This window comes from Anser brachyrhynchus (assembly GCF_964034855.1).
Source record: "Anser brachyrhynchus genome assembly, chromosome: 1".
Lineage (NCBI taxonomy): Eukaryota > Metazoa > Chordata > Aves > Anseriformes > Anatidae > Anser > Anser brachyrhynchus.
In genome coordinates, this window is record NC_137694.1 from 67,642,208 (window position 1) to 67,664,417 (window position 22,210).

General features: G+C 36.7%; 1 protein-coding gene across 10 annotated transcripts in view; it reads right to left on the minus strand.

Moving 5' to 3' along the window:
• Positions 1-22,210, minus strand: part of EPS8 (EGFR pathway substrate 8, signaling adaptor) — a 134,101-nt gene that overhangs the window by 14,587 nt on the left and 97,304 nt on the right. For 8 of the 10 annotated variants that reach the window (XM_080562218.1, XM_080562216.1, XM_080562219.1 and 5 more), the window contains 8 exons: positions 21,586-21,712; positions 21,110-21,198; positions 17,377-17,451; positions 16,640-16,788; positions 14,111-14,294; positions 9,768-9,901; positions 5,922-6,033; positions 4,895-5,038 (listed from right to left, as the gene is read on the minus strand). In XM_080562218.1, the coding sequence (XP_080418344.1) occupies positions 4,895-5,038; positions 5,922-6,033; positions 9,768-9,901; positions 14,111-14,294; positions 16,640-16,788; positions 17,377-17,451; positions 21,110-21,198; positions 21,586-21,712 (1,014 nt within the window). The remainder of the gene's footprint in view (positions 1-4,894; positions 5,039-5,921; positions 6,034-9,767; positions 9,902-14,110; positions 14,295-16,639; positions 16,789-17,376; positions 17,452-21,109; positions 21,199-21,585; positions 21,713-22,210) is intronic. The other 2 variants (XM_080562222.1, XM_080562214.1) reach the window with 1 other exon arrangement.

Here is a 22,210-nt window from a genome sequence, read left to right on the forward strand (position 1 = left end):
GTCACCAGAGAGAATAGGCTTGTACCCCCTAATTTGCTAACAGCCATCAGAAGAATCCTGTGTTTTTTCCCCCTTCCTTACATTTTTTTAAAGAATAAATTTAACTCATTTAAATTGGAATAAATCCATTAAATTGTTTGGAACAGTGATGATGCATACTTACTAGAAGTCTGGATATGGTAGAGAAGCTTGCTAGAACTAGATTTTTATTTCATTTTTTTTCCAGAAAATATTTTTATTTTACAGAAAAAAAAAAAAAGAGGTCCCACAGCTCTTTTTCAACCTGCTACAGGCTTTACCTTGTCAAAAAAAAAAAAAAAAGACAAAACATGATTTGATCTATTTTTAATGTAAACAAGACAATAAAACTGAGCAAAAGTGGTAACTGTATCAACCCTAGTTCTTAATCATTGTAAAAACAAAATATGGGAACAATGTATTTTCAAATACATTTTGACATCAAAAATGGGGAATGTGTGTGTTCAAACCATGACAAATTCACACTGCATTAAAGACTCACTGGATATAACCATAAGTAGCATTAGTGCTGGGAAATGCTCTCATTCAGGTAACACAGAGCACCTTCCATTTACTTTCTTTCTGAACATTATAGTATTACATTCCTGTTGGCTGTGACAGAAGCTCACGAAGAGGGGTGCAGAGCATTCAGCTTTAGTTTCATCAACAGCATGGTTTTGTGGATATTTTCTTGAGACTCACACTGGGGGCTTCACAATTTCAGGGCACCTACCTCCTTCCTTGGGCTGTATTTATACAGACAAGGGAGAACCAACTGTCTGTCTACACTCAGAAGGGACAATGAAGTACCTAGGACTGGGAAAGGAAATTTCAAGTGAGGTCTTTTACTTGAGTTGCCTTTGGTGGGCTCAGTTATTACACAGAATCAGACAGAATTCTGTGTAATTCTATTACACAGAATTAATACTATTAATACTATTATGAGGCACCTGCTTTACACTTTGTGGGGTGTAAGGAATTTATGGTTTTACAGGATTTACAAACCCATCTTGCTAGAATCTTGCCAGAAGGAAAGAAGTAGATTAGAAGGAACAAATGAAAAATTTAGACAGAATTTACTTACACAGATTGTTATTAGCCAAGCTTAGTCCCCATTTCCTACAAATATATGTATATATTTGGGGAGCACTATGTGGACTTTTAATTTTTAGCAATCATGCCCTTTTTTACAATTATTCATTACATTTCTGTTTAATAAATGCCATCCCATAATTTGGGATTAGATCAATGTTGAATTGGACAGAAAACTACCTTTCTTCTAAAGCCATCAAAAAGCCTTGGTCTGATGGCGACTTTAAAGAGCGTTTAATATGAAACAAAATAAAAGAGATACTGGCTCATGATCAAAAATTGTGACATCTCTTTGGCCACAACAAAATGAGCACCTGGCAACTACATCTCTGCATTATCAAGCACTTCATGATCTGCGGGAAAGACACAAGTTGGCAAAAGATGAGTATGACACTATGACACTAACTTGGAGCACAAATGCTGTGCCTGAGAGAAAACAACTTCCCCCAGAGAGATATTTTCAGTGAGCTGCTAAACAAAGAGACTTGAAAGAAAGGTTTTGATGGTAGATCGCCAAGAAACCCAAAGGATGCTTGTCCCAAATGAAGTGGAGACTTTTATCTCAGTGTTTACATACCAAAAGCATGACTCATAAATATACTGTATCACTTCTATGGACAGTCAAGGTTTATTAAAATAAGACTAGAGGACTGCATTTGGCTTAACATTTACTGTCTGTGCCTCGAGATTTCATATACATCACTGAGAAAATAGCTGCCTCGCCTCACAAAAGGTGTCATGAGATTAATTAGCACACCCAGCAAGATACAAACCTCTACCCTAATTATGGTTTTCATATTTCCTTTTGAAAAGCATTAAAAAATATTATAAAAGGCACAGAAAATAGGAAATACTGTGATTAATTATTTTGTCTGTTCTCTGGGAATACTTGTATATAAGGAGAAGTTCAAGTGCTTGGGAAACTGTTTATATTATCTGTAGAGGATGGTGAAGTATGACTGCTGTTCCACCATAAAGAAGCAGACTAAATGACCAACACCAAAGGAAACTGATAGTGTATAATTAACATTAGTGGAAGATATAAACAACCATCAAAAAGCTCTACTAAATCTACAAAAGTACTAAAAGCAAGGGTTTTACTGGAAATAATTCCAGACTTTTTTTTTTTTTTTTTCTCCCCTGACCAGAACAACAATGTTACAGACTCTGACTCACAAAGACAATGAAATTACTAGGACATTGATTACAATGGTCCTGCAAGTATCATCTGTAGGATCAGTTCATTGCTTTCAAGTAACTATCTGGGACCTGGATCCTGAAAGGGACTGAGAGAAGAATTAGGTTCTAATCTACCATGTGGACTCACAGAGGGCACAGAGCGAGAGTAAAACACATATTGCAGCTCTGAGAAAAATTGTGATAATCAGCATCCATCTCTCAGAGAAAGGGTGTCAGTCTGTAAAATGACTGAATGGAAAAATAATCCGTTTTATTATGAAGAAGAATCCTTCATAATAATCTGGAAACCTATTTTGGTCAGCTATGCTTTGAAGTCCATTATCCTGAAACGAAACACGCTTCTCTTGTGCGTCGCACTTATCTGCGACAAAGAGTGGACCAGGGTGCTCGACACAGCTAGCACACCACTTTGAAAATAGTCCTTTGAAAACCGAAGACAACTCAGCAGACTGGCAGAAATCTGGACAGCAACAGGCACTCAGAGCCTGCTTGTGTTCAGGGTCTCTCAAAGGCACTGATACGAACAGCTTCAATTCCCTGCTCTGCCCACAAGCTCTCCTGTTTGACCTTGGTCAGGCAGTAATCCCTAGAATGCCTCATTTCTCTCTGAAATAGCAGCAATGTCTCTTGGCATTGTTATGAAAATAAATAGCGTTATGCAAAAAGGATCCCAAATGAACCATGTAGCTATCACAGAGAAAGAAATGAATGAGTACATGCAGCAGTCCTAAAATTATCATAATCAACATAATGTTGAGAACAACATTACTGACATGTCTTGGTAAAGACTTCCTTTATCCTATGTAATTCATTATATTCTTAAATACTTTTGCAGCATTTAAAACTCACATTTGAATATGATAAAGCTACAGCTGAAATAAACAATGGCTTGTAGGGAACAACCTGCCAGAGGGGAAAGAAAAAATTATCTTAAAAGTTGTTCTCTGTCCCCAATTTTCATGGCTTCATGGAGAATGCTTTGTGAAAATGATTATTTTACTACTTCCTATGCCATGTAATTATTTCAAATAGAAAACATCAAAACCTGCAGTGCATTAAAAAAAAAATAGTATAAGAACTTCTATTCAGTTCTATACTTTAGTCTGCTCAATATTTCTTGGCAAATTCCAAACACACAGAATTACATGCACTTAAAGAAAATAAGTCAGATCTTTAAACCAGGATTTGAAAAGCACTCTAGATGCATGCTTCACTTCACACAGAGCTAAAAAGCATAATCAATTTATAAAGAGCTCATACCTTATTGGCAAACAATTACGCATAGGAAAAACTCAGAAATGATCTGATTAAAGCCCAGCAAGCTCAGGATACATCCTCCACATGAGTGTGGGAGAAATAAGATAGGACCTGTTTATCAAGAGACTTTCCATATCCATGGAAAGACTGGAAACACTGCAAAAGCTGCAGCTTTCATGATAACTCTGCATACATAATTTGGCACAGTGACACCTGCAGCTGGAACTTTTAGATGAGTCTGCAATAAACTGTTAACAATAACATTATGGCATTTCTTGTTTTTCAGTCAACAGCTGGTGCATGTAGGCACAAGGAACAAATATTAGATTAAATAACATTTAATTCAACTTCAAGTTTCAACAGAAGTTTGGCTTCCATTTGGACTGAAAGTCTCATTTAGAGTCAGGCCTGGAATTTCTGCTTAATCTGAAATTGTTTGCCTAATTTTTCAAAATCATTAGATATAAGAGGGAAGAAACAGAACTTATAAAATATGATATTTTATTTTATGAGCCTCCAGACAACTTAAATTTGGTGTAAAAATATATATTACAACTTTATCCTTTAAGTCTTTAAATCCTTACTCAGGCAGACAATTGCACTGATGTAAGATTGGGGGGGAGATACGGGGTTTGGTGTTTTGTTTATTTGTTTTTTAATGTTTTACCCTCTAATTCTGTTCAGCATATATATATATATAAAGTTAATTCTGTAGTATAATATGAAAGAAATAAAACCAAAATTAGTTTAGTAAACTAAATTGCTGATGATGCACAGGAATAATAATTGAAAATAACTACTTCGTGAATTCAAAAGCAAAGACACCTGTTTTTTACAACTCCAAAATTACTGTAATTAAATAAATTTGAAACTAAGATTGAAACACACACAAAGAGAGAAAATAAAAAGAAATAAAAAGAAAAACTAGTGTTCACTTTCCTAGAAGTAACAAAGAATACCCTACCTTAAATAATTCAAACTCCTTCTTTGGCATCAACAGCTATCAATGCACAAAAGATATTTGCAATTAAAATAAATGCATAAACATCCATTAGGGTGGAAATTACCACCTCTAAGTAAATAACCAGAAAAAAAGCTCTAAAGGAAAAGACTTTGCTATATCTCTATCAACTTTATTCTCTTGTTAGACTCCATGCAATACAGAAATAAACTTCAGCCTGTAAAAGAAACATACATCTTTTGACATATCAGTAGACTATGAAATTATTTTAGCTTTGCTGTGAATCTCTTCCTGCTTTGTGCACGCACAAACAAGTACACACACACTCTTCAAAAGAAATTTTGTCTCCCAAGGAGTGGATGGTACCTGGATGGTGCGGGTATACACAGGTTCTGGCAATCCTAGACCACCTTCATAATTCCTCAGAGGGTCCAAAATGTTGTTTGGCACAAAGCCTGCATTGCCGCTTTTATTCCGAACCTTCCACCACTGCTTTCTGTCATCCAGAATCTGAAATAATTTGGTAACATAATTACACATTTTTTCTGACTTTCCTCCTGCCAGCATTTACATCATTTCCAAACAAAATCATAACTTTGCCAGGTTCTGTGATTGTCAACAGATCTTACACAGATGTTACACAGCCCTGTAGGCTTCCTTGATTATCACCATAAGTAATTCTACATCATAGTAATTCACTTTTCAAAATGTGACTCTCAAGAAAGAATATGGTAGAAAAGCATGCAAATGAACCTGTGTGAACTCAGACATGTGCAGGACAACACAGTGGAATAAAAATCAAGTACTTGTACAGAGAGGCTGGCATCTCTACAGCCTGTGTGCTAACAAAAGGAAAAACTGCTAACAACCCAAGGGAAAATGCATGACTCTACGACAGCACAAATTTGGAGAGAGTGCATTTCTGAGTAAAGAAGGAACTGGAGCAGGATGGCCAGCAGAAATCTGGGTTCTGACTATGAGCAGTGCAGCCTTATACACAACATTTTCTCTCTGTTACTTCCTCCCCTCTACATTTTTGTCTGTCTCTCAGGGTACCATAGCTTCCAGGAAAGGACAGTCTTTCACTGTGTGTACACAGGTAGTGTTTGACAGAGCCAGTTATTTACATACTACCAAATGATGCTTTTAAATGAGAAGACAGGAGAAACACACAATTATATTTACAGCATGAATCTCTAGAGCAATGAGCTGTAACTCAGCACAGGATTTCTGTTTATCTTGTCTACGATGCAAAACAAATTAATTGAACTTTCCATATTAATGGAGATCAATCAGATAAAAACATTGAAGTCCTTACTGCTGCCCACAGGAAAGGTACCCTCAGCTTTGACTAGTACCAGAAATTTGTGTCATCTCTTTGCAAAAAAGTTACCTCTACTATCTCTTCTTTCATGACAGAAAGCTCACTGTTGTTTCTTGCCATAAACTCGTACTTGCATTTGGCATATTTCTTGGACTGCGTTTTATTGTGTGCTTCATAATTTCTGCAATGCAAAGATCAGACTATTGTTCAGTGAGACATTCAAGCAAATAAAAATATAGATAAAACACCCTCTTTCAACAACCCGCAAAACATTTAAACAACAAAAAGAACATAACTTGCTGCTGCTATAGAACTGTCTATTCACAACATACTTACTAAATATGTACACATCAAGAAAAGAAAAAAAGAAAAATGTGGTTGAGTTGCATGAACCTTAAGAACTGATAATCTTTATTGGCTCACTGCTTGCAATGTGTATGATAATTACTTGGATTTGCAGGTGCCAGTTTATTAAGATAAATATGCACATTATATTTAGTCTTATTTCTTATAGAGAACTACAGTAGGTTAAACAATCATTTCCCATACTAATAAATGAATATACTTGGTATACACTTAGTATCTTGTGCTTTGCACTAAATTGTCTTTCTAGCATTCATTATAAATTAAGCTTCAAGTCACATTGACATTGATACCAATGGAATTAAACTCCAAGAAATGCTTGCCTGCTGCAGATCAGTTTTCTTAATTGTTTATAAGATATCATAACCTCTAAGAATCTCAAATTATTGCATCAATTAAGAGCAGGGTTCGTTGTAAAGTAAAGCATACCACAGCATACATCAGCAGCATTCTTTTCCTTGAGGAAAGATCTGTTCACGTTGCCTTTGGGTTACAAGTTACTAGTTTCTTTAATGTGCTACCTCTTCAAAGTAAGAAGTCCCCCACCCCCCTCAAAATACATCCAAAAGAAACAGTAACATTACTCACCTATTGTAAATAACACTTAAAAACCCAAATCCTTACCAAACAGTAAAGCTTAAAACAAAACAATGATAAAACAAACAAACAAACAAAAATAATAAAAAAAACACAACAGCAAAAAAAATAAACAAACAATGGCTTGGCATACAACATCACAGCACAGGGATACAAATGCAGATGTCTGCTGATGTTGGTGCTGTGCAGCAATGGATCCCAGGTGTGTGCCTCAGCAATCCAGGAGTTACCTAGCTATTGCATGGCTGTGGAGAACTGTCTCACTTGACTTGAAGAGCAGAACAATGAAACAGTCATATTTAGATTGAAAATGTATTATTTTGAAAGAAAGACAAAACACTTAGAGCATTTAAAGGAGAGAGCAAAAAACATGGGATAAACCACAGCCTTCAGAATACCTATTATGAGGTTTAGAGACATGTGAGTAATCCCAATTTTTTCAGCCACCCACTCAAAATTTATATAATTTTGAGGTGCTTTCTTATTAGTTTGGGGATATGACTAACCCACCTCTGAAGGTAGTATTACTGGTAGACTGCCTTTCCAATCTCATTTTATTAACTGTGTCTTCCTGCCTAGTCGACTGCTAGCTATCCCAATCCCTCCAAAAGACATAACTCAGGAAGGATTATTATTATTATTAATATTATTAATAATAATAGCTTATGCACTTATGCTTCAGTGTTACCCCAGTCTGGTGCAATCAACAGCAATATCCCCAGCACATGGGCTGGACAGTGGCTATATACTGCTGAAGAGATGATAACTCCTCAAGCCCACCTTAATGAGCCAAACTGTTTATGTTGGGTACAAATGCCCCCAGAGCTTCCATCCACCAATCTTCTGCTGCCTTCTCCTATTGCCTGCCAGATATGCTGTAACTGCAGCTCTGCTGTGCACGCTGCAGGAGAGCCCGATAGATTGCACTGAGCCCCAGGGTGCTGTTCCAGAAATGACAGTACAAAAACAACTAAATGGCATGCTATTTTGAAACACCTTACAACTTTTTGAAAAACTGTTCAGTGCTCTTTCAGCATTAGACAGAGCCCTTGATATAGCTAGTAACGCACTGGAAGTTTAAGATCCTGATGCTTAGTTTAAGTCACCCAAGGAAAGCATGCCGTACTGGAGGTCCTGGCACACTGGAATAAGGCTCACTCAAGTTCTCTGTGATTACGTGCTCTTTGGACCTGCATGTCTCTGCACAGGTAGTGGGTGGCTCAGTCACTGCCTTCAGACTGCTCGTGAAAGCCAGCTTTCAACAAGGACCAGCAAACTGAGGCTGAAACATCCAGCTTGTATTTCTTGTTCCTTCCCCCCAAACCTCCTTCCCTCTGCACCTGCTTCTTCACAGGTGCTTTACAATTTATCTTTAAATGGAAGTTACTAAGGGTAATACATATTAACAGCTTTCACCCAATAAGGAACTCCTACCAGGAATGTATTATGTGTCTCGAGAGCCAATCAACAAATGGAAGTTTACATCGCGTTGGATCAGGAAATAGTGGCACACCGTAAACGTCTGCATCAGTACCAGCCATCTAGACTCCCTCCTGCCATCACTGGTAAGAAAGAGGCACCACCACTGCATGTCTCATTTCACATCTTTCAAAAGACTGACTTCACCTGACGTGACCTGCTTCTTAGAAACACGCCTTTCTCTTTGCCTTCTACAAAGGAAGCTTGGATGACTCATTCAGTTACAGCCAGATATGCTGATATCATCAATGGGTCAATGCAATAAGCCCCATTCTCTAAACCTGAAATAGAGGCAACAGCCTTTGCATTACTTTCATTCTTGCTCTGAAAGGACAAAACAGGTCTTATTGCATTACAGATAAAAGAGAAAAGAATTTCTAGCGCAGATCATTTAGATTGCAAGCTGAGTGGTCCTCAGACAAGAACCCTCAAAGTAACCAAGATGGAGAAAATGATTAGAGATGACCATTATGGTTGCTGTTGTTACAAAGAATAAATACAAAATTCAGAAGAACAATGGAGTCTTCACCCTGCACACCACTTGGGAATTCATTTGCATGCAGATTAACAACAGCATCTTCTAGCTCATAGCTCAAAATTAGGGGTTATGCAAATTATGACTTGTATCAACACTGTTTTTACCAGCAATCTGATCACAAAAGTTTAGTTTAAGCACCTTCCATGGCACATGAGCTAAAATACTCTTCAAACAGTACATAAGGAATACGGTTTGGTGTGGGGACGCAATTATAGCACTACTTTACTGATTTACTTCCACAGCTTGTACCAGCAGAAATTCTACATGCCAACGGGGTTGAGACTCCAAGGATCACTGCGTTTCACCATCTATTCAGATTTAGGCTAAAATGAAGGGGATGAAAGAGGATGTGCAAGAAGACCATGGTTGCTATGCAAACACTTTGTAGCTTTGTTCATAATGAGAATGGAAGAAACAATTAGTTACTATTCTGGAAGTGGGCATTTATACACCAGCCCAGAACATCAAAAGCAGGATACTAAGGAGTAGCAAGTGAGCAGCTAAACAAATCAAACAATCATTCAAAACAAGGACAGATGAATCTCAGAGTGTACTTGTAATTCTTTGTAGTTCCAAAGAGAGCAAAGAAAAATTTTTTAAAAATTTGAAATAAAGCAGAAAAAAAAATAAAAATTAAACCCATATAGCAGGATCCTGTGTTCTCTATCAGATTGGAATTTTGCTGTATCATTTTTGACAAAGGCAAGAATTTAACAGCATACATAAACATGTTTCATAGAAATGATAGTGAAAGAGTCCTATGGATGTGCCTGCGAGAAGCAAAAGCAGAACAGCCACTGCTAGCCAGAGTGGCTGCCTTATAGAAATAAGGATCTGCGCCAGGCACAAACAGAGGTGAACAGAGACACCACCACCCCAGCAGCAATAAGTCGGGACAGTTATCCACAGCACCACGTACAACATTGATTCAGTGTTACCTATCTACATGCCGGCTAACAGTTTGCTTAAAGGCAGCAACAGCTGCCCCTTGGTCCAGCAGAGGCCCTCTTTTGTACACTGTGTTACTGAATGCATACCCATCAGACGGAGGGTAGTCGGGAACACTGGGAGGCTGGAAGACAAAAAAGAGACAAAGATGAAAAGGGGATTAGTGTCACACACAGCAACACACTGCCTGCTTCGCCTAATCCAGGGCCCCCGTGCTCCCCGCCAGCACTCCCATGTCCTTGTTCTCAGGTGCTCACATTCTGCTATGAAATGTTAATAGCTTCTGCATTTCAAATACGTACGCAGAGAGATCAAAAGGATAAGAATAAAAGAATTTCAGTCCTAAGTCACCCTCCTGCATTAATATTACAGTGGATATTCTTTAGAAAAAACAGTTCTCTGGGGCAAGGTCCGCGTCATCTCTTAGGTATCTCTACAGCAACAAAAGTTATAAACAATGCCTGAATGACTTTAAAACAAATGGCACTGAGAAACTGCTCTGAGCTTTTGTTCTAAATGTACACTTCAAGCCAGAAAACTCTAGCTAGCTAACCATAAGTGTGTGTAAGAAATAAAAGCTCCCAAGTAAAATTATCACCCTATTTCAGGATCATAATATCAAGCGGCTCATTTATGTCGCCCTCTCACAGAACATGATTGAAGTCAAAGAAGAAATGCAAAAAGGAAGGTAGTACTTCGTGTAATTAAGGATTATAATTAAAGGAAACAATCACAACTTATTACAAGCACACATAGAAAATTCTTTTTAAGCAGCATTCCTTTAAAAAAAAGCTACCTTAAATCCAGCAGTGATACTCTTCTTCTATTAAGAATTATTTCAATGTCCATTCCCCAAAAGAAAGACAAGATGAGCAGTTCATTTCTGGGGATTATGAAACTGAGGATGCTCATTCTTGATCTTTTTCTTATACCACCATCCAGTTGCACAACAAGATAGAACAGCTGAGATTCACCACAAGTTGCCAAATCTCTATACCCTGGCCTTTTTTTCTTGCTGTGTGGCTACAGAAAAGCCACCCTCCTCAAGCCTGCCTCCAAGTATCTGACCTGGCACCCAGAAACACTTGCCTACGGTGTTGAGTGTTTGTAATAAGAAATTAAAAACACACAGAGGGGAAAACAAAAACAAAAACAAAACACCCTATACAAACAGAATTTTCTTTAAAAATACATGATTATAACCTCTTTGAAAAAAAAAACTCTCAAGTGTCACCGACTTTGTAACTCACATCAAAAGACACCCAGGAAGCAGGAACTCATTTTTACTTCACACAGAAATTATTTTCATCTCCTGAGCCTCACTGGACTCTCATCACCAGCTCCCCACTGTTTCACTGCCATTTGAAGTCCCCATCGCTCAGATGACTCTACCTTCAAACCCCTTGGTGGGAGCTGTATGTGCAACTACGTCTTAGGATACAGGATTGGAAAGAAAAAGAAAAAAACACCTCATGAATAAGGCTTCCCAGTGCACATGCTCAATATGCCCTCCCAGCAGGACCAGCCTCCACCCCCACCTGCACCACCCACTGAGGCACAGGGCTCATGAGCAGCAAGGCATGGACACAAATTCTCATATAATTTTTCCAGTACTATTTGTCAACTAAGCTGTTCTGATGGACTTAGAAAGAATAATTTTCCTAGTATCACCAACTCCAGAATGCTCCTTTTGCTGTAGATATTTTGCAGTAGCGCAACTTTTCCACCTGAGCACCTAACGCATTTCACGGCTATTAAGCAACTCAGCACTTCTCCCCCAGGGGATGTGCTCAGGAGGCACTGGTGCAGGGAGCCAAGGTACCAAGGTTAAGTGACTTGCCCAAAACCACACAGGAATCATGAAACTAAGGCTTGACATCCCAGGTACCAGTCACACAAATGCCTTCATTGAACTGTTATTCTTACTATTATTATTATTACTATTATTATTATTGTTATTATTTTTACTACTACTACTATTATTTGGTCTTTTGAAGACTAGGACAAAGAGGCTAAGTCAGCACAAACACCTACCAACCCAACCAACATTACCAACATCAAGAAGAATGCAATCCCCAAAACACAAAAAACCAAAATATCTCAGTGTATTCCCCCCCCAAAAAAAATGTTTCAACTTATTATATACTAATATAACATAAGCAATATACGTATTCATTAATAATCATAACAGAAAATGCCCCTTTTTTCAGTACTATTTTGCACTTTTCACATATCAATAATAAGTGGAGAAAAAGTGGTGTGTTGTTTTGGTTTGTCTTTTCTTTCCTTTTTTTTTTTTTTGTTTGTTTTTAATTTAAAAGGAGCACAACGTAAACTATAAAACCTGCATGTCAATGTAGAGCAGCAGCGAAACAATGTTTGATGAAGCTCTTTTTTTGGGAGATGACAGCAACAGCTACATTGCATTTACTGTGCCCATTAACTTTTACTAAACATTTTTTTTTTGCTCAGAAAAAACTCACAGGCAATAACATACTTTTTGGTGCATTTATTCTTTTATATCCTATTAGGCATAAAGCCAAACAATGTTTTAAGTAATCAAATATGAACCATGCTAGCCTCCTTTGCTTGGCAGACTTTTTACATGGTATACACTTTTTTATTTTTTAAATGCAGAGGTTCATCAAAACAAAGTTTCATTGTGACACGTTTTCCACAGGCACATTTAATGTTTTTGGTTTTGTTTTCTGGAGAAACTTTGTTGTCTCCAGTAAGACAACATGAGAGTTGTTCTGCAAGAGAAAGCCATCCCACAACAGCCAATAAACAGTAAATGGTGAACTCAACTTTACCAGGCTAAGACTGAATGTTTCCCATGCCTCAGACAAAATACCCTAACCATAAAAGTATTCTGAAGTTTGGTTGTTTTCATAATGAAAGCTGCATGAAATAGAAACTGCTTTTACTTCTTAGTTTCACTCCTGTGCAGACACTTAGGACCTCCCAGCACAAAGGTGAAATGGCAGGCTCCTCTCCCAGGAAATGCCAAATGCTCAAGGCAGTAACTCCACACTAGGAAGCAGAGCTCTGCTCAAAAAACCAGAAATGGCAACTGTGACAAATAATTTTCAAAAACATGGAAAATTTGTGATCCATCTAAAATCATTCCCCTTCATTTTCTTCCATATGCGCATTTTGTCACTAGTATATTTATCAAGCTCACAATTATAAAATTAAGATAAAATTAATATAATAGCATTAAGATGTATTCTGAATATAGTACCGGTGTAAACTGTCCAAGGAAGATGCAAAAGTCTACAGGTTGAAACTCAAAAATTCTTAGCTGTGCTTCCCACAGATGTTAACAGGGGAACTTGGACTAGCTAACTTTTGATTTAAACTACAGCTAGTTCAATACATTACAGTTTTAAATTTAATCTTGTCTCCTCTCAAAACCAAAAAGCTTCCAAAACTAAAACTTTCATATGTTTAAAATAGCAATAGCTTTTTTGTGAATTAAAAAAAAAAAAAAAAATCACTTCTATTCTTAAAGTTTTCACATAAGTCAAAGTACATTTTCTGACCAACTCTCCTGAAAAAGTTAGAGGTAAAATCTTGATAGTCAGTCCCTTTATTTTCCCCTTTATTCATTACTCACAGAGTTAGTGAGAAAATGTACTCTGATTTCTCTGAAGGCTTTAGATGCAGGTGCATGTTTCCATTCTCCAAACAGAATATTTTTTTCTTTTCTAAATTCATCATATTTTGTTGGAGAAAAGCACAGAAAAAATGTTCCTGTGCAACAATTCTTCTAACTGGCAATTACTTTTCAGAAGTAAATTACCTGACATGGCATTACTCTGATAGTACCTGTGAATATTTTCTTGCAAAACAGTTAAAGTATCAAAAAATCAATAAAAGAAATATTAAATTCTACATTTATGAACAAGCAATTGAAATTCAAAATTCCCTATTTTTCTTTTGTTTTGTTATGTTTATGTTCCTGTGCATGGATGCACATTTGAAAACACCGTTGTTCACATTCTGCCTAAAGCATATACAATCAAAGTCAATAGGATCTGAAAGCACACGACAAGGGCCAGAACAAACTTTAGGGGCTTGGATTGTCCTTTCAACTGATGTGGGAAAACCCACCAAGTTCAAGGAGGGTAGTAGGCAAAATCCTTGTATTTTTCCTAGTCACATTTTGGTGGTTGAACAGATTTGGTTTCCTATAGCAAATATACTAAGCTTGCACTGATGTAGCAGACATCAGAGAGTGGTCTCTTCAATGTCTCAGAATATATTTTTCTGTGAAAGTAATTCATGTTGTTTTCCACGAATTTACAAACCACTGTCATAGTTAACCTACCTCAGTTGACAATCTTTTTATTTCTTGCTTCCGCTGTTGCTCTGCAAAGTTTGCCACAGACTCAGCCAAATGATTGAGTTCTTGTTCATTTGGAGCTCCCATGAAGTTCAGCAAAGGAGGTTCCCAACCGTTTCGGAAACGAGGGACATAAGGTGGAATAAACTGGTCTTTGGGCCAGTCCGCTCTGTATGAAAAGCAAATTAGAGAGCTTTATCAAGGGCCATAAAAAATATTATTTTGATAGGTTTTCTAAAACTTGAAATACTTTTTATTTTGTTAATAAAGAGGAGAGGCTGGGATTACAGTACAGATACAATTGTGCTAGAACACAAAAAATTTGCAGAAAATATGTATTGACCATAACCACTTTTCTGCAAGGCATAGCAAGAAGCTAACTACTTTTGCCATAATGACTTGTCAATGCTAAAACACAACAAATTCCTGTATCATAGCAAAGGATGAGTAATAGAAGAATCAATCACAAACATATCTCGGATTTTTTTTTAACTGTTAGATGGCAGAAAGTGTTGCAATGCCTTATTCGTGTTAAAGGACTACACAAAAGACTTCAAAGAAACTGCCTACTGTATATACTGTATAAGAAAGTCTAAAAATAGATATGAAACGCAGAAGCTTAGGCCAAGCTACGCCTTAAAGAAATAAGGCAATGGATAGCTTATACTATATATAAAAAAAAAAAAAGGCACAAGAATTATCAGTATATTTAATGTTTTATACTTTATATTAATTTTCTTAGAATACCATATTACTTTTTAGTGTTCCACTAGCATTCCCTACTCTAATATGCAGTACCTAAATTAATGCTTTCATGCTCTGCCTTTGTGCCATGCATGACGCACCATCTTGCAATATAAATTACTGTATCTTTACAGTGGAAGCAGAAATGGAAACTGACATTACAGTGGCTTAACAGTCTCATTGTTGACATTGCTCAAAATTAAGGGAAAAATGCTGTCAGCCACGCGACTTGCAGGAACAGTCAGCAATTACTCTCCCATTAGCAGGCCTGATGTAGGTCAGTAACCCTTGAGTTTCATCATTCATCTCTCTTGCTAAACGGCACCACAGTGTACCTCTGTATACTGAGATCAGTCAGACTGAAATATCTAATCTTCACAGGTCAACTAGCAGTATTCTAAGTGCTTCATTCTTCCCTATGCAACATAAGCTGTTTCTCTTTCAATCACACTTTCTTCAGTATGGTTTAAGATAATAATGAAGGTAGTTCCTAAGATGAGGAGCCAACGATTTTACACAGAAATCCATTTTCCCTGCATGGGGCTCCAACGCTGTGGAAATTTCCACAGCCAGCCCCACTACAAGCTGCAGTTAAGCCAGCAGAGCTCAGAGCAGGTAAAGGCAAGCAGATACTGCTTTTCTGGGGTAAACTCTCTGGCAGTCACAAGGGGCTCTAATTGCTGTTTGCAGCCCATTTTGTAGTAGCAGGCTGGACAACAGGCCCTAAGGATGTATTTGGACATTGTTCCAGCAGCAAAGTGAGATCAAGGAAGGGAAACACTCGTACATTACACTCCCTACTATGAGGATGCTTCTCTCTCCATGTTCTAGGGCTTTCTATGAAGCCTTTCTTACCAGGAAAACATTCAATTAACTTTTATCACTTCTTAGTCACTTTTTCAAGAACACTTTTTAATTGATTAATTAATTTAAAAAGTAAGAAATCTACTTGGTAGATGTTTATTTCCAAATTTCAAATCTAAGAGCAAGATGAATAAATTCAAAAGACAAGGTGTCTTTCCAGTTGAAGTGATTGCATGCTTAATCATTGTTACATGTACTTATCTACAAAAGATTACAGAGTTAAAACACATTTTGTCAATTTAAGATTTTTTTTGTGTATTTTACTAAGTAATTTCAAACTATATACTCATCTCAAAAATAACAAATACATACTTAAATTCTAGTGAAGCCTAACCATACTAGTGAATCCATTAAACATGACATGTAAGGTATGTACACATAACATGATCCAGCCAATAAACACTCTTTAAAAGTTTGAGGCATTTTCTCTATAGCATTATGATGCTTTTAAAGAGGTAAAGACATCAAAATTTTTAGCTTGTAATCATTATTGGAAACTGAAAATAAAAATCTGTATCCTCTTTTTCCATATTTTTCACTTTTTATAGCAATTTCTTCAAACTGATTTTTAATCAATTCCAAATGATTGGGTTGGAAAAATAAGGGTGTAAAGCAGTTGCAAGCATGCAAAGGACAGTTCAGAAAAAAATAATGGTATAAGGTTATGTAATTAGGTCTCTTCTCCTAGAGTCTATGGAGGAAACAAAAATTTTTGTCTGCATTTTCTCCCTCCATGTGACCCCTAAATTCAAACCATTCCCAAATCCCACTGAGGCTAAAGGATTCCTTTCCAAAAACTTCAAAGAATAGTTGTAAGGAGTCCAAATACCACCAAATTAGTATCAAGTTTGTTGGGGGTGGACCATATGATTAAGATCGTGTCAATAAACTTGAGCTTTTTCTCACCTGGCTTTGGTCCATGTGTCACCCAATGACATCCATAATTGTCCTTCCTCACTGGTGACAGTATATTGCAGGAAGTCTATAGTATCTTTTGTAAGAAGGGGACTTAGTACTGTACTAGCAAGCTCTGGACCTCCTGTTGTCTGCACCACCTAAAAACAAGTATTAAAATAACACAAAGAACATACACATCATAAGTAAGGAAGTTATATTGAATATGTATCTGCAGTGCTGTTAGGATACATTTACTACTCAAACAAACAAATATTTTCTGAGGAGCTAACGTGTCCTAATGTCCTTATGGATGAACCACTTATTGCAAAATAACTGCTGTTCTGGTCACCTACTATTTTATATTTAGACCCACTTTTGCAATGTTATTTTAATGTACTGATCAAAACCACACATACTTCCATTAAGGCATATGGCTGTGCATTCAACTTTCCTCCTGCATAATATAAATTATCACATTTTTTAAATTGTTAATTAAAAATTATAATTTCAAACTGTAACACAAAAATCTAAAAATATTTTAAATAAATATATTTAATAGATGGATATATGTGCAGAAAATGATGTAACGTGTTTTCTAAAGTGACCCTCATCCTCAAATACACGTATTTCTCCTTAGATACTGTCCAGGGACACAACGTCTTAATCTCGTTATCTTTGAAAAGGTTATAGAGCATACAGATACAAGAGTTCTGAAGGAAAACACTGAAAAAATTATAAAAGCTTACCATATGTAGTGGGGTAAAGAGAAAATGAACCAGATCAGCTGCACTAGGATTCTGGATATGGAACTTCAATTTGGCCTGAGGGAAAGGGAAAATGATAAATTGTAAGAAACAGTTAACTTTTATGACAATAAATACTTCATGTAAGAATGACCATCTCAAGTGAGACCACAGGTCCATTCAAGCCCAATGCTTTGTCTCCAACATCAGCTAAGAGCAAATGTTAAGGGAAGAATGTGAGAAAAAGGCAAAAGCATAAGAAATTTTCCCCAAGATATTTTGTATCCACCAGTACTTTTCTCAGAAACTAGAAGTACAAAATGCTAGTGTTTTATATTAATAGCCACTGACGGGTTCTTCTTGTGAATAAATCCATTCAATTGTTTTTGAATCCATGTAAATCTTAGCATGTACTATGCAAATAAGAAGTTTGGCACCTGAATTATATGTTTTGTAAAAAAGCATCTCCTTTGTAAATGTGCCAGCTCTTGGTTTCATTAATACCCTGTAGTTCTTTTCCAAAGAAAACTGAGCAATCCTTCTCTCCTCCCTTTTTCCAGTGATGTTCATAACCATTTATATATTTATTACATTCTCCTTCTTTTTTTTTTTTTTTCCTCTAAACTAAATAAAAGCCTAAATAATCATCCCTTACAGCATTCTTGTCCTCCCTGTACCTTCTTCAATTTCACTGTACTGGGAACAAAATAAAGGCAGTGAACATACTGGCATATTGATGCTCTTTATTTGTTCATTTTTGTCTTTTCTGACATCTCTTAGCATTCACTTGGTTCGTCAACATTGAACATGGATGCTACTTTCACAGAAATATGTATTACACCTGCATTTTTTTTCTGACTTGTTCTATATATGAGGTTTTTCCCATTTGTATCTTACCTGTCAATACTGAATTTCATCTGTAAATTCACCATTTGCTATCATGAGGTGTTTCTACATTTCCATACCGAGGATTAGTCTAATTTTACTATCCAGAATAGCTTAGTAGCCTCATCAAATCTTGTCACTTCACTCCCCATTTGCCAGAAAACCTGTGAATATGCTGGACAGCAAAAGCCTCTGCATAGTTGTGCATGGGACTTCACTGCTGAATTTACTGGACTTTGAGAATGAGCATTTCATTCTTATGAATTGTTTTCTATTTTGCCAAGCAAGAGTCTAGGAAGCTCTATTTGAACTCAAAGCAGCTCAGTTTCTTTACAAACTTCAGGGTATGTGACCTTGTTAGAAACAAAATAAAAAACTGAGCGACTTGTAGGCATCATTTTGCTTTGCAATATGTATGTTTGCTTCTTCTCCAATTTTAATATACCTGTCTACAGGTATATTATTTAATAATATACAGGTATAATTTTAAATATATCTGTCTACCATACCCCATGGGGGGGTACCTCATGGGTACTTGGTTGTCTTAGTCCCTCAGAGCCCTGAAATTACTTTAAAAATTATAAACATTACCTTAACATTACTCTTCCTCAGGAAGAAAGCCAGTCTGAGAGGTTGCACACCACTGTGCATGGTTTGCTGCTTTATCCATAAGTTTTTGGAAGAGATGGATGAATGGTACCCATTCAACAGAGTTTCTATCCATCTATCTGTTACTTGCCATTTTGATTTTCTGTTTTTTAACCCATTACCAGTTCATCAACATGAAACAGATACTCTCTTGTGCTTCCCATAAACAATGGTTTTCATGAACATATTGTCCATTATCAAGTTTTTCCATGTAAATATATGCATTAAAAAAATTACATATTTTCTCTGCTACAACTTCTTGGAGGATTCCTTTTATTTAGTGATGACCCATCAGCCCTGCAGACTCCAGAAGTAGCAAACATGCCAGAATGTGTTTTGAAAAACTCTAGTAATTCTTATTGCATCTTGCTGTCTGTTCCTCAAACTACTTTTGGCTAGCTTCATTCTATTTTTACATCTAGCCCTCTAGAGTGTGCCTCCAAATTAAGAAACAAGGAGGATGTGTTTTTAGTGCTAATAACTTCCTATACATTGTCCTTCAGACACAACAACTTTCTTTTGGTTTTTCTAAAGTGTTTTTTGTTATTGTTGTTGTTGTTGTTTTTTGACAAATGGTAGGCACTTTCTAGCAGTTTCCAGCATGGCATTTTAAAACAGTCTCAATTCTACTGGGAGAGACCTTATTCTTCTAGCTAATTCTTTTATTTTTAAACTAGATTCTTCACTTTATACAGTTCTCCATGTCTGACATAAATGCCTAAGAAAGGAAATTTCAAGTTTTTGTGGCTTCTGCAATGACACTGAAGCAACACACTGGTATGGCACAGATCTTCACAAAAGAGCATTAGAAACCATGTCCTAGACGCTCTCAGCACCAAAACAAGAACAGCTTCTACTCCTGAACAGAAAATAAAGATTTAGATACATGGGTTTTCCTCAGTGAAAAACTAATTTAAATGCAGTATTAAGTTATAATGAAATAAATTAACATTACAAACACTATTACTGAGAAAGATCAGCATGTTCTAAGATATCTCCTGCCTCTCCCTTTCTCCCCCTTCCCTTACCCCCCAGCAGCAATCCTCTGAGGTCAGAATCACAGCATTTAATATAGAGGTTTTTAATATATTCTTTACTTTTCTAAATATCACCCACGGCCCTGCAATCGAAATTAATTCCCCAAGAGGAAGAAAAACAAAGATTTGACTCAATGAATGTGAGAACAAACTTTCTTTTTGGCATAGCTTCCCCAGCAATTGGAAGGGACAGTCAGTATGTGGAAGTAAATGCACTGAAGGTGTCCTACTTGCTGCCTTCCACTAATAGCACTTGCAGAAGAGGAGATGTCAAGGAGAAGGCTTTTGAGTTAGCACCTCCACTTGTTGAGAACTTCCAACAAGACAGCAACTTGCCAGCTGGAGTGTTCTGAGGCCAGAAAGGTCCTGTGTAATGGCAACAAGTGGCAACAAGTACAGAGAGTCTGATGGACATAACTGAATACAACTAAATTAAGGCCACAGCTGGTGATGCTGGCAAGCATGCAAGAAAGCTGTGACCCCAACAGACATTCCTAGAAATCCTTTTATGATTTAAACTTGAATTTCACAAGTAAAAGGTTTTGAAGAGCCATGAAAAGAAGAAACACAACAATGCTGAAAGAGAAAGAAATATTTTCATCTTGTCACTGCATAGAGCCTTTGAGGAGCAGCATCCCAAAAGCCATTTTGGGTCTGCTCCTTTTTAAAGAGTAGTGGAGACCAAGACAACAAAGATCCAGGCTCACAATTACCCATATGGTGTGACCACCTTTCAACGGCTTACAGCAGCAGGGAAGGCATTTAAGCTCCACCAGGTTTCTCTCTATACACAACGCACCAGGAAATTTAGAAGACAACACCTGACTACTGCATTCCCAAAGAAGAGATGACCTTCCGCAGCCCCCTCAGGGGAGTCAATAAAGCAATCACACCTCCTGGAAAAGCAGCAACATCCAAGGAAACCCAACTTAAAAATAACTAAAAGCAAATTCATTGTGTTACTTATTCTTTCTTCTCTTTATCTTTCACAAGAATTTTAGTTCTTCATTTCATATTAGTGGAATAAAACAATGGAAAAGCAATACAGTAAAACAGGCACTCAAATGAATTGGTAGCAACAGGGCATGACAGAGATCATGTTATATTTCACATTAACTATACCAGCAAAAAACTGTTATAGCATGCCTCTCTACAGTAGTAGTTACCAGAAGATTGAAGCCGTGCTTGAACTTTTGGAAGCAGTCAACAAACTCATCTGGAGGTGGCGGTTTTGAACGGAGAGTCAGAACTCCCTCTGTTGAACAAATAAATTGAGATTTTTGTACATCCATTCATATTTCACACAATTTCTATAAATAATAAAGATATAATAAACATGTAAAGACACACTTAATAGATTTATCAACATACAAAATGCTGCAAATATAGAACCACTACAGTGAGCATATTCTGCAGTCGCATCTCTAATCAGTCACTCTCCACTGATTTCAAGCAAATGTTTTTAATAGATTTTTCTCTAAAAGTATGATGCATGGATGTTTTTTGTGCTTAAAGTGAAAGAAAATTACTACCTTCCAGAAAAAACAAACAAACAAACAAACAAACAACAACAACAGCCATATTTGCTATCTACTTTGGTGATCCTTAGAGAAACAGAATTGTGTGCAGTAAGAGCTCCTACCTCCAGGTCCTTTCTTTTTACTTTTCTTAGTTTTCTTCCTCTTTGAAAGTTCAGCAAATGCTTCAGCAGCTTTTTGAAGTTTGGTAACAAAATATTCAATGTCATCCAAAATATGGTTCAGAATTTGCTACAGGAGAAAAATTACAGTTACTCTATTGAAACTGTAGCAGTAATATTCAAGAAATCAAAAGAACTATACTCTTAGAGACCAGCAGCTTCTTCTGTACAAAGTTGATGCTAGAAAACTGCATATTTTGATTCATTGTGTTCTTAACTTCACATACCTGTCAAGTATTTTAGTGTGGGTTTTTTTGTTTTTGTTTTTGTTTTCCAAAACTCAGGGCAAGTAGAATTTTTTAAAATATAAACATTAATATTATTAAATTCAGATTGGAATTACACAATTAACTCACACACTACATTTTCTCTCACAGCACATGAAAAAAAATCTAATTATTTGTGTAGGACAGCATTTTCCTAAACCGTATAACTTCATAATCTCCTTTAGCACAAAGTATTAAATTATTCGTTGAATGTCAGAATGTGGTTTTACAGATGTAGTGCTCTTTGAAGAATTGTTTCCATAGAGCAAGTGGAGGAAAAAGAAGAAACCCCTGGGAAGCAC